At 44.0% G+C, this 12,466-nt stretch overlaps 1 protein-coding gene across 1 annotated transcript in view; it reads left to right on the top strand.

The window, feature by feature from the left end:
* LOC119457683 (thyroid adenoma-associated protein homolog) overlaps window positions 1–12,466 on the top strand; it is a 42,875-nt gene that overhangs the window by 13,904 nt on the left and 16,505 nt on the right. The window contains exons 12-16 of the mRNA XM_037719319.2: window positions 1,267–1,388; window positions 2,984–3,172; window positions 6,934–7,106; window positions 9,236–9,370; window positions 10,793–10,897. Coding sequence (XP_037575247.1) covers window positions 1,267–1,388; window positions 2,984–3,172; window positions 6,934–7,106; window positions 9,236–9,370; window positions 10,793–10,897 — 724 coding nt within the window. The remainder of the gene's footprint in view (window positions 1–1,266; window positions 1,389–2,983; window positions 3,173–6,933; window positions 7,107–9,235; window positions 9,371–10,792; window positions 10,898–12,466) is intronic.

Below are 12,466 nucleotides of genomic sequence, written 5' to 3'. Positions count from 1 at the left end.
AAGCCATAAACGTGTGTTTAAAGATTGCTGATATTTGCATGTTTCCTTTATATGCAATAAATTTCGTGTAATTAATGCAGAAGTTGCCTGCAGGATGCATTTCTGTGTTCCTATGTATGTAAAAAAGGGGGGGGACTAGTTGTAGAGCTTGAAAGAAAAAGAATTAGTTTTCTTGATTTGGCCATCACCTTAAAACAGCACACATGCTGGAAGTACGAGACCTGCTTCTGGGGGGCAACGGGTACCTGCCATACGATTCCGACCATTCCAAGAATGTAAAATGAGCCATCGTGACCACGGTGCTACAAGCCGCCCTAAAGAAGTCGTGTCATCACCTCATGGAAGAAAGCTTCATGCACCAGGTAGCCAGGCTCAACAACGCTGGCTATCCGAAAGGCCTGCTTACAGCAGTCACCGAAGGGTTGCTAAAGAAGATGAAACTCCTGAACAGCAAGCCTCAAGAAAAAGAAAAGAGTCAACAGAAAAGGAAGAAGGTCGCTGTTATGCCTTATGTACACGGCCTAACCCATAAGCTAAAGAAGATAGCCGGAAAGGAAGGCGTCACGGTTGTATGTTCAGCACCAAACGAGGCATATTCAATGTGTGCGCGAGTCAACAATGGCCAGAAAAATAAGCTGTGCACAATCAACCACCAGAAGTACACTACCTGCAAGACAGGGGTGATATATGATATACCTTTATCATGTCGCCGAAGATATATAGGACAAACAGGCAAGTGTGTCAACGACAGGACAAGAGAGCATGCAGCATCTTTAGAAGGAATCTCCGCTCGGCATCTCACTTTTCATCATCGCCAGCACCATTGCACCATGCAATTTTATGACATCAAGGTGTTAGAAAAAGTAAAGACAAGCTGACGCGCAAAATTTTAGACACCATGGCCATTGACAGAAGTGGGCAATTATGCATCAGTGTACCATCATCGATTCTACTAACAGAAATAGAAAAAAGCTACTTGCACAAAGACAATATTTTGCTCTAAGAGACAAATAACCGGCATGACGAAAGGAAGAATCATTGGCTGTCTTGTGCTATAAAAGGTGTGGGAAACCAAGAATAAACATTCAGTTGCCAGTCCAGCGTGTGTCGTAGTCCCTTTCTGTCCGTGTCCGTACGTTCTGCTGGAAACCGTTTGTGCTTTGTTTAGAGCTTTCTTTTGGCAGTGTGAGCATGTTGCTGTATCGGTTTGAAATGAAAATTATAATTTTAGGTCACTGGTTCCTTCTCTTTTTTTATTGTTACCAGCCTGAAAAAGGAGCCCAGGCAGCTTGCTGCAAAGCTTGAAGAAATCTGCAGCTTGGGCGAAAAAGCTTTCTCAGCATTCCAGCATGACCCAGTGTCTGCATCGGCAAGCTTCCCACTTCATGGTAGGCATCTTGTATTTCTTTATTATTTTTGCAGATATGTGCAATAATGCTTCATGCATAAATTATCAACTTGTCTTTAACCTCTTCAGATGCCAATTATTTCCCTTCTATTAAAAATTTAGTTTGATCATATTTCTTGCATCTTCACTGCATGGAAAGCATACAACTGCAGAATGGATTAAGAATTTTTCATCCTTCAGTGAATTTTGTCTAGTTTACAGAAGGTGAACTTCATGTGAGAACTCTCTACAGTAACGTCAAATGAGAACATTATCATTTCCATGTCGATCATACGTTGAAAGCACATCTCCAGCCCCTTGAGAAATATGGCCAATGTGAAAAAACAAAATATTGAAAAACATAAAAATAAAAGCAGGGAAACCTGCTACATGACAACATACTGACACCGAGAGCAAACAAGGAGCAATCTACATTCGAACTCTTATTACCAAAACCCTTTACACATACTAATCAAACTTGCAGCTGCGGGTCCAATCAGAAGTGTTTCAAGAGATATGCGACCAATTTTAAATGCCCTTTTATTTTTGATGCATTATCTTGGCTTGCACAATGGTGCACAGGGGTTATGAGTAGGAATAGTGTGCGAGTTGGGCTTGTTGATTTTTAATCACTAAGGGGATGGTCAGTGAAGGAATAAAACAAAAACAGAAGCTCAAGCACGAGATGCACAGCGGCTTGCGTGTGTCTTGTGCATGCGCGAGCTTCCACCCTCATTTGATCCCTGTGCCGTTTCGCCTCATTGATTTTGCGTGCAAGCTACAAGTGTTGGAAGACTTATTATTAACAAAATAATTCAGCCTCCTTTTTCCAGCCTTCGTGTTCTGCTTGTCATGCTGTCTTACTGCAGAAGTTATCGGCATTGTTGAATCATAGTGCAGGTTTTGAGAAATATGCGTGATCATTGCCGCATGTAATGTTACATTGTGATAGTGTACTGATCCCTTTGTTGCTTACCACCTACATGATTGCTGATAAATGTGACGCATAGGGTGAATTTACAAACGTTGGTAGAAGGGGGCACTAATGATTTTTACCTTCAACCAAATCCATTGAGTAGGGAGGATGCACCATCATTAAACTCAGTAATTTCCTGTACTGATGTGAAATATCCAGATACACCTGCTACAGGCAGGAGAGGAAATGTGGTCAGTAACTCTATTGTTTTGTGTGAAGCTGATTTTGCCATTCTGCATCTCTCTGATCTTTGAGATTGTAAGTACAGTTGGTACAATATAACTAACTAATTAGATATAGCAAAGTAAGCTTAAAATATTTATCACCATTATTAACTTGTAGCAAATACATGCTTATAGTGAACGCTGGATACAACGAAGGTATTTTGTCACTGTGACTTCATAGGTTTGACAGTATTGCTAAATTCGCTTATCGCAGTTGGCACAAGTTGAACGGTCGTCTTTCGCAAAGATATCTGAATGTGGGACCACTTCATTTTGTACTGAATTGTGCGTGACTTTGCAAGCTGTCTTTTGTAGACAACATATAATACTGAACAAGACGGAGAATGCAAATCATGCATGTGCAGAACTTGAGTCACACGTCATTCTTCATTACAGGTGTGCTCTTTTCTCTGGTTACCTGCGTGAGTGATGTCAAGTGCATATTGGCCGCTGTGCAGAGTTGCAGCGTGGATGGGAAGAACAACCTCATTTGCAGCATTCTCAACAGGGCATTGTGTCTCGCTAAGAGCTCCCTCTTACACTCACTCCTTGTCATGGTGCCAAAGAGCAAGCAGCACATTCTTGGTTAGTATTTGCAGTTAGCTCTTGGCATGCATTGCATAGCCGCTCCTTTGTAATGGCCGCACTATACATAGCAATCCCTCAAGGGATGTTCACTTGGCCTATAGTACTTACGTTTTTTTCCTGGACATACCTAATTTTAAGCAGCGTAGGCTCCATCAATGGCTGCATGTAATCCTGGGCAATGTCACAGCTGGTCATAACTGTACAAAATAGCATGCTACCACTGATAATCTTGAGTGAATTTAAGTTCGTGTCAACTGAGTCAAAGTAAAACAGGTTTCGAAATGGCAGACGCACTGCAATTGGTTGCCTTCAGTGTTTATGTTTTGTTCCTGGCATACGGTAAAAGTGTTTGAATTTCTGTGGATCACCGCATATCAAATGCCGCGCTTTGTGTCTGTTACTACATGCTGTGAACAAAAAACGTAACCAGTTTGTATTCATAACTGTACAAACCTATCCCTTTCGATGAATAACTGGAAAGGGTAGCCAGATGTTTACATAATCTTCACCGGATGTCTGGTGCATAACATGTGTTGCAGTACTCTCATAATCTGTGCTATGTGAGTGAATTTGCGCCTGTGGAAGACCCTGGCCTATCTTTTAGGTCGCGAGCTGTTTTTTCAACCCTTGTCTTGTCACCTGATTACTGGCAGCCGCAGTTTTATTTAATTTATTTTCATGATAAGGACTCGAACCTATTTGGTCTTCAACAGTTTGGAAAAGAAGAACATAGTAAAAGCAATAACAAACCATACAATCAGAAAAGAAAGAATGCAATTTGCCAGTAATTTTAGAGTTCTAGTGCTATGCTTACGTTAATATAAAACAGCATTAGCGGTTTACCACTGTCAGTAAGTGTGTTTCTTCCACTTCTCCCGCTGTTATCATGTGCTGCAAGTGATCTGGAATCTGACGATAGCCTGTGCAATGTGTTTGCCCACAAATTGCACTTTTTCTATCACATTTTTCCGTAGAATCAAGCTAGCTGTGCACAAACTTAGATTTGTAAGTTTTCTTCTTTGGTTCTTGATGTGTTTGAGTTTTTATATGTAATTACATGATTTTAGTTAACGTGACCTTGAATTGCTGTCCGTACATTACATTTTCTTTTGTGGGATGCATAACTGGCCTACATCTATGGATTCTGCTTTCTCTTATGGTGTGTGTTAAAAAGCATCTGTAAACGTATGCAACAATAAAAAAATAATAAATAAAGACGGCTGCAGCATCTGAAATAAGAAAATGGCTGTTGTGCAAATTTATGCTCAACTTGTAGGTTACACATCATTTGGAAAGCCTCTGCATCTATTGCAGTACAGTAAGAAAACTTTATGTATTTATACCTTTACAGAACTGTGTTTGCAAATATGTGTTATACAGTTAAACCTCGATATAACGAAATTGACAAATTCCCGAAAAACTTTGTTATAAAGAGGATTTCGTTATATGCAGGTTCGGCACGAAAATTCGAAAAATAAACGTTTACCGTATTTACTCGACTCTAACGTGCCCTCAATTGTAACGCGCACCCGTTTTCCGTTTTCGTCGAAGCACTCATCCTCGGAATGTCACACCAGGTACCGGATGCGTGGACGCGTTTCGTTTCGCACAAGCGCGAGGCATCGGAAACGAAGAGCGAGCGTCACGATGGCGTCGTAGCGTCGTATAGTGTTACAGTAGAACCTCGCTGTTACGTTCCCAGGGGCTGCGTTTTCCCGGCTGTTACGTCGTTTTCGACCGGTCCCTGCACAGCTCCCTTAGAACTCAATGCATTGGTAACCCCGCTGTTGCGCCGCAACTGTGGGACCGTTCCCGCATCATACGTTGCGAACTGCCACCCCGCGCCGGCCCGAGCGGCCATTTTGACTTTTCATGTCGCTTGGCTTGGTAGCTTGACGACGGCATTGGCCGCCCAAAGTGCCGGGGGTGACAACTATGACGTATTTTCGGTTTCCGCCAGCAAAAGTATGGCCCTTGAGATCCGTATTTGCTATTTAAAGATGGTGTCCATGACGCGTTGTGGCTCTAAAATTGGTTTTGGCTCATAGATATTCCGTATATAAGGGTACGGCCACGCTAGCGGCACAAAACGCGCGCGTCATGCAGCGAGCGGCAAGTTGCTGCGCGTCAGCGCCTTGCCGCGAGGCCACCGAGCGCGGCAGCGCGATAAGATCTCCCGCGCTTTCCGAAAGGGCGAGTAACACCGCGAGCGCTCGTTGTTTCATGCGAGAGACGACGATCGTCGATTGAAAACCCGGCGCGGACCGGCGGCGTTGCGGTTGTGATGGCTCCGTGACGTCACCCTCGTCGCTTTTGATTGGTTCTTCATCTCTCGGCACGCGGCATTTGCCGCAGAACCCATTTCGCGCGGCACGCCGCAAGACCCCCGATTCCTACCGATTCCTGCCGCTTTTGCCGCGCGCGGCATGACGCGTTGCCGCGCGCTTCTGATGCGCGGTTTCGCTGCGTGTTTTTGCCGCTAGCGTGGCCGTACCCTAAAGTCCAAGGGCGATAACGCAGTCGCCGCACGCCGTACGCATGCTGTATGTGCAAGTGAAAAGGTGCGAGGGGAGCCGACGACCGCGTCTAAATCTCGCGCGCGCAAGAAAAGCAGGCAGCAAGCGCGCCTTCTTCCGTTGCGCTCGAGGCACCGGCGAGGGAGCAAGGGGGGAGGGATATTGCGGGGCGGCGCGCGGTCGCGAGGCCGTATCTTGAAAGCGATCTGCGTTGGGGCAGAGTCTAGCAGTGTAGGTGCGTCGGCGGCTTGTAGCTTTCTGCGTGCTGTGTGTTCTCGGCGCTCGAAGCTCGCTTCTCCAGCGGCGCTTCCACACGCCGCCAGCGTTTGACAGCGCGTGTCCGCGCTCGTCGAGTCTGATGTGCCACAGCGTGTACCGGCGCGTCGGCAACATCAGCTGGAAAGGGAGAGAGTGCCGGCTTGGCGGGCTAGGCCAGCTGCAGCAAGCGGCAGGATCAGATTTGAATTAAGGGAGGGGGAAAGCTCACACCCGCGGCGGCAAGATCGCCGGGTCGAGGGATGCAGGGCCGCCTCGCACACGTGCGCTCGCTTCGCATTCCATCGCGGCGGAGAAGGTGCTTCCGGTTGCTGCTCGCACGAAAATGGCAAAATTTGGGGCGAAATCTCTAGGTGGTCGGAGGGGGAAATTCGTTATATCGAGGGGGTCTCCCGCTACCACTTCGTTAAGTAGAGGTCTCATATATATGTGCTTCTATGGGGTAACGGCGGGGAATTGAAAAACTTCGTTATATCCAGGAATTCGTTATATGGAGGTTCGTTATAAGCAGGTTTAACTGTAGTACACATAAAAGAGAAGTCTCACCAGGGTATTTTCTGTCGTGGTTTACTGATACTGCCCAGTATTGTGCAAACATTTTTAACTGTAAATAGCCACGTTTACATTAATGCGGCAGTAGCGCATCACATTTCCATGCGCATTTGGGAAAGGCGATGCGACGCCATTTACATGTAGCGCATTAACTCTCCCGAGAACGTAGCGCCACATGCGTGAGTCGACTCCCGCGCGTAAATCTACCATAGCCTCGCGCATAAATGCTATGTGCATTCCTAGCACATTACCACTGTTTACATGAATGCGATGTGATGTGCCAATGTCGCATTCGTGTAAATGCAGCTATTGTTTAACTTCTTTACCTTTGATATTTCTTCATTGCGTTAGCCTGGCATTGTTTTTAATGGCAAGTCTGGCAATATAGATATATAAAATGTTGGTATTCTTCAGGTGCAACGACTACTAGTTCAGCAAACAGAGCGGCACCTTCCTTCGAAGACACAAACCTAGCGTTTGCAGAACTCATCAGAGACCACGAGATAGCCAAAGGGATCAGATTCACACCAGAAGAGCTGCACCAGGTTGAAGAGAGACTGGCATCATTCTGTTGGCACTGTATCAAGGTAAAAAAAATGCACGAAGACACTTTGAATATATTTGATATTCGTTATGAGACTCTATCCTTTACATGCTGACATCGATGAGAGAGATATTATATTTACTTTGTTATAGTTGATAACTCACTATATTCATGTTCATTTTATTGTCACGTTGTAGTGACGGTGAAGAAGCAGACAGTAGTGAAACCTTTGAGCAATCAAAACTTATTGGGCGAGCCTGTGCTCAGAAACACAAGTGACACTCGATGCACAACGATAGCGACAAGCACAGTAGACGATCGGCGAAAATATGCTCTGCGGGTCGAGCACGTCGGCTTTTATACATGACTCGTCAAATGTTCCCGCGTAATTACTGGTGCCCGCATGCATTCCAGAAAGTATGACGCAATTCGCATCGCCCATACAATCGGATTACACAAGGTTCAGGGACAACAGACAACGAATAGAACTATCGGTAACATTCTAGAGAAATCCGATACATACAGGCCTGTCCTGCGCCCACTGATTACGTTTAACATTTGTTAGCCAGTGAAAAGCACTCACCGGAGAAATATTGTGGGCTCGTTCTACGTCTCTTCGCGCGGCGTCAGTAAATCGCCCCAAAAGCGGGCTTCACGACGAGGCGCGACGGCGTGCGGCGATAGACCCACCGCAGGTTCGAGCACCGAGCCTAAAGGCCTGGCCGGTTCTTGCCGTACGTACAAAGCCCCCTCCCAGGAATGCGAGACTTCCAAGACAATTAACGCATTTATTGCTTAAAACACTTCACCAGCAAATACAAAATTGCACTCTAAAGCACGGAGAACACTCAGCACCCACGGTCCCCGATGGCGGGGAAAGGCAGGTTCCGCGCCGTGTCGAACAATGGTTCGCTCATGCGGGCCGAGATGCGTTCGCAAGACACTGCCTAGCGCTTTTGCGCCACCGACTCTGGTCAGCGAAGGTTCGGACACGCAGAATGTAACGCACCGAGCGCCTGCGACTGCCGCAAGGGCGGAACACAGAGCCGCTCAGCAAGTCACACTCAGGCAAGCCGGCAAAGCACGTGAATGTCCCAAGGCCGTGGCGTTGGGGACACCAATAGATGGTCGCTCACGTACCTTGCCGCTTGCCTCTCATGACCGGCGCTTGTCCTTCCCGTTGCTCCCCTCCCGCGCGCCGCGACAACGCTGCCAGTAAGGGCTCCTTCCCTACGTCACGCCCCCACGACCCAATCGGAGGGCCGCGTAGCACGACGCCCCAGGAAAACAGCGCGGGGTCAAGGGACATGTATTCGGAGGGGTCTCCTCGCACTAGCGAATGAGCCCGGAGCCGGAGGCACAGCAACGACGGCGCCCGGCTGACCGCGGGATCTCCCACATCCCCACAAGATAAAACAAGTATGCTTGTCAATACTGAGTTTTACCGTATTGCTAACTACGAGTACAACTTGTTCAACTTGAAGTTATTTTTGTTTTGCTTGCCAGAAGCCAACCACACTCATCCGATCATTTAAGCACGTGCAGTTGTGCTTGCGTACTCGTGAACATTAATTGATGTTTACATCCCTTTGAGTTCAGACAATAACATTTGAAATTTACGTGTACGTTGAAAATCTTCTGAGTACAGGTTTCTTTAATGCACTATGGGGAACGGTAAAAAAACATAATAAATGTATTTTTCAAACGAATGTCCTGTGTGCAAGGACATAGCATAGTGAAAAAAAATTGGGAAATTTTCTGCATTCCTTGCGATAAGAACTTAGGAGTTGAAAGGTGAACATGCAGTAATGTTTTACACTAGATAACATGTTCGATTTGCAGATTTGTCAGCTGTTTCAGCAGAAGTGTCTCTGGAGGAGCAGTATCTCCATTAGCTATCAAGGGCTGATACAGTCAAACTTCGATGTGTTGCCACCTATTCACTACAGTCATTTCTCATTCCGTCAGTCTTTTTTCATTGTGTCAGCTTCCAAATTTCATTGTGCACGACATTTGGAAGCTTGATCATTTCTCATATGGAATTCTTAGAATGTCTCCAGCGGAGCACTTGGTGCTTTTGGTCGATCATGTAGTGTTTTACTAGTTGTACTCTATCCATGCTGAACAATCTTTTAGGAGACACTTTTTTTTTTTTTTTCCTGTCCCATGCAGAACTCATGTTTACTGTTGGACCTTGTGGCAACTGTTTCGCTGAAGGACAATGGAATAACTTACCCACTGGATAGCAGGGCCCTGCATGACATTGCTGATGCCCTTGTTGCTGTCATGACTGGATGCAGGCATCGTGTGAGTTAGTCTTGGACACTTTGGCATTGTTTTTGATTAATTGGCTCCATTTTTTCTGAACAGCTTTTCTTTAGATGCAGACGTAGACATACACAGAATGGACACAGAACACACTCCACATTGTGCTACATGTATGTGATGATGTTGAGCTTTCATGTGCTTGTCATTCAGTGTCTCTCAAAGCACATGTGGTCACTTGTGGGGTACTTTTGTGCTAACCACGTGAACATTCATTGCTGTATATTTATTTTGCAGAAATTAGTTCTCAGAATGTACTGAAAAATGGATAAAAATTTTCATCACAGTTTTGCATCTGCACCTGCATACAGATGCAGATGTCCAACACAGTTCCATATGCATGACAGCAGGTTAAGAAAACAAATGCTGTTTGGATACCCATGTAACCATAAACAAACACAGGACAAAAAGGACACTTACATGTTAAGATGTGGAAGTTTCACTGGCTCTAGTACATATTTAATGACATTAACTGTTTGATTTATATTTGGTTTCCTGCTCACTATACTCATGCTCGTTATACCACAGTTCTCTCCACAGAAAACACATACTCACACATGTAGCTAAATGGTGTTGTGATAATTAACACATGTGCCACATGTTCTTGTTTGCTTCCTTTGGTTTTGTCTTCCTTGTTTTCTTGTTTAGAAGAACTACCATAGACAGGATGCACTTAGTTGTAAAATCTTACTGATATATCTGTTATTTTCAGAAGTTGCAACATCAGCATTTATGGCATCCATTTCCTTTCTGTGTTGCCATCTGTTGCACTGTTCTTTGTTGTAATAAGCACGCACTAACTTTCCCGGCGTTCATTCGGAATTACAGTAAACCCTCATGACGAAATTGCTTTATTTGATATATCGCTTTATTCCGTATTTTGTGGTCCCGTGTTATTGTGACTCTCTTATAGCTCCTCCTCTTTTAACAAAATACCACTTTAATGCAGACGATTTCTTGTCCCAGTGACTTGGTAACAACGAGAGTTTACTGTACTTCTACAGGATATGCTCCACTGTGTTCCGTTCCATCACTACGACCGCATGTCTTCACACCAACAGCATGCAGTTTGATTGGAACAGGATGCTTTTATTGATTCTACCAGAGTAAATAAACACGAAAATAAAAAAATGGGTGGTTGGGAATGCGGAATGAGGAAAAAAAAAAAGAAACAAAGTGTGATGGTGCATGCACCGCGACAACGGGTGGCGTTGCTTACAAGGTGTTGGAGTTGCAGCTTAATGCACTGCTGTTACTTTTAGAACTGCGAATTGAGTGTAACAATTTCCATAAAGGTGAGAACATAAGAAATGATTGCTCATACTTTACTGTTGTATTCAAGGACATTACCACAAAAAACTGTTTTGCTGTTTTACTTTGTCTTTGACTGCATTTGATCCTTAGGGAGCCATCGAAAGCTGCTGTGAATCCCTGAAAAGCCTTTGCCAAGTCCTTTCCAGCAGTACAACCACAGAAATATCTGATATTCCATTCGACCTTGTAAGAAAGGTGCGTCCTGATCTGTAAGCATGCAGTGCTTGTGCATGTTGCATTTATCTGACCTTTTGTCCTTTCTTTCTTTATCACTGAAACCTCAATAAAACAATCCATACTGTTTATACCTTGATATCCTTATTTACATGATATTGCAGCAGTATTGCGAGGCATACTGGTGATAGTAACTTGAGCAATGTTTCATGCCTTTGGTGCTTGCTTTCCGTCTTAATGGTTATCAGCGAGGGTAATATTTAGTTTTCTAGGTTCTGTATCCTCACTTGATTTTATGAGAGTTAGCCATGGACGAGTTCAAGGCTGAGTTTCAAGACATCAAGGGAACAGAGCTAGAAAACAAGAGGAAGTTAGTAGACAAAAACAGTGCCATCGACCATGAACTCCATATTGTTTTTTGACTGTTTTCTCCACAGTCCAGTAATGTACTAACCAGCCTAATTCATTATACTTCTGTGACCAAGGTCTGTTCTTGTTAGTTGCAGCCTGATAAAATTTATTTATTTATTTGTTACCTACATTTTGCCCGTAGGCATTACTGTAAGGGGTTACAACAACGTTTTGTCTGCACCAAGTGAGACGGTGCTTTGCACCGAAGTGATACAGATCCAAACACATTGTTGATGGAACATAACACATAGTCTGATGTTACGGACCACTTCACAGTTGTGTTAGCGTTAGCTTTCTTATAAACACACGCAATCTTACACACCTTCATGTCTGTATTCTCCCTTCTATATGAATAGGCTGGCATTTCTGGTCAGTTACCCGCAACGGTATCTTAATGGATATGGCTTTGTGCTGCTGAGCTGAATGTTGTGGGTTCAATCTTGGCTATATTCCGATCGGGACGGAATCCAAGAATGTGCTTTGCATTGGATGCACGTTAAAGAACACTAGGTGGTCAAAATGAATCCTGAGTCCCCTCCCCCACTGCGGCATGCTTCATAATCGGATTGTGGCTTTGGCCAGTAAAATTCATATATATATATATATATATATATATATATATATATATATATATATATATATTTTTTTTTTTGAACACGAGACAAAGAGTGGCCTTATGTTTCAATTTCAGTTTATTATTCATACAAGATACAATGTTGGTTTTAGTAGTATACAGGCGTCCATGTATGTGTCTTGTTCACGAGTGAGCTTCCATACTCATCTGGTCCCTGTGCTGTTTTCCCTCATTACTTCAACCTGTAAATTACAAGTGTTCAATTTTCTTTTTTATTTCAAAAATACCCCTAAAGACCCTCAGAGAGGGTATAACGTATTACATTATTAAATTAAGCTGCCTTTTCATTCTGAATTTAAACCCCACAATTCAGTTAATTTAATTAATTCCTTCATTCACATCTCAGTCATATGCTTGTCTTGATTGTATTCATGAAATGTGGTGCGTCTCCTTCAGATTTAGCAGTGATCAAAGGTAGGCTTGAAAGAGGTTAGTCGTTTTGTCAGTAATCTAAATTTATTTAAACTTTATTCTAATGGAGAAGAAAGTAGCCAATATTCAACTTTTATTAGTCATAACCAACCATTGTTAATAAATGCTCGATG

This window comes from Dermacentor silvarum, chromosome 7 (assembly GCF_013339745.2).
Source record: "Dermacentor silvarum isolate Dsil-2018 chromosome 7, BIME_Dsil_1.4, whole genome shotgun sequence".
Classification (NCBI taxonomy): Eukaryota; Metazoa; Arthropoda; class Arachnida; order Ixodida; family Ixodidae; genus Dermacentor; species Dermacentor silvarum.
Note: the sequence above shows the minus strand (reverse complement) of the source record. Positions and strands in the feature narration are given on the sequence as shown.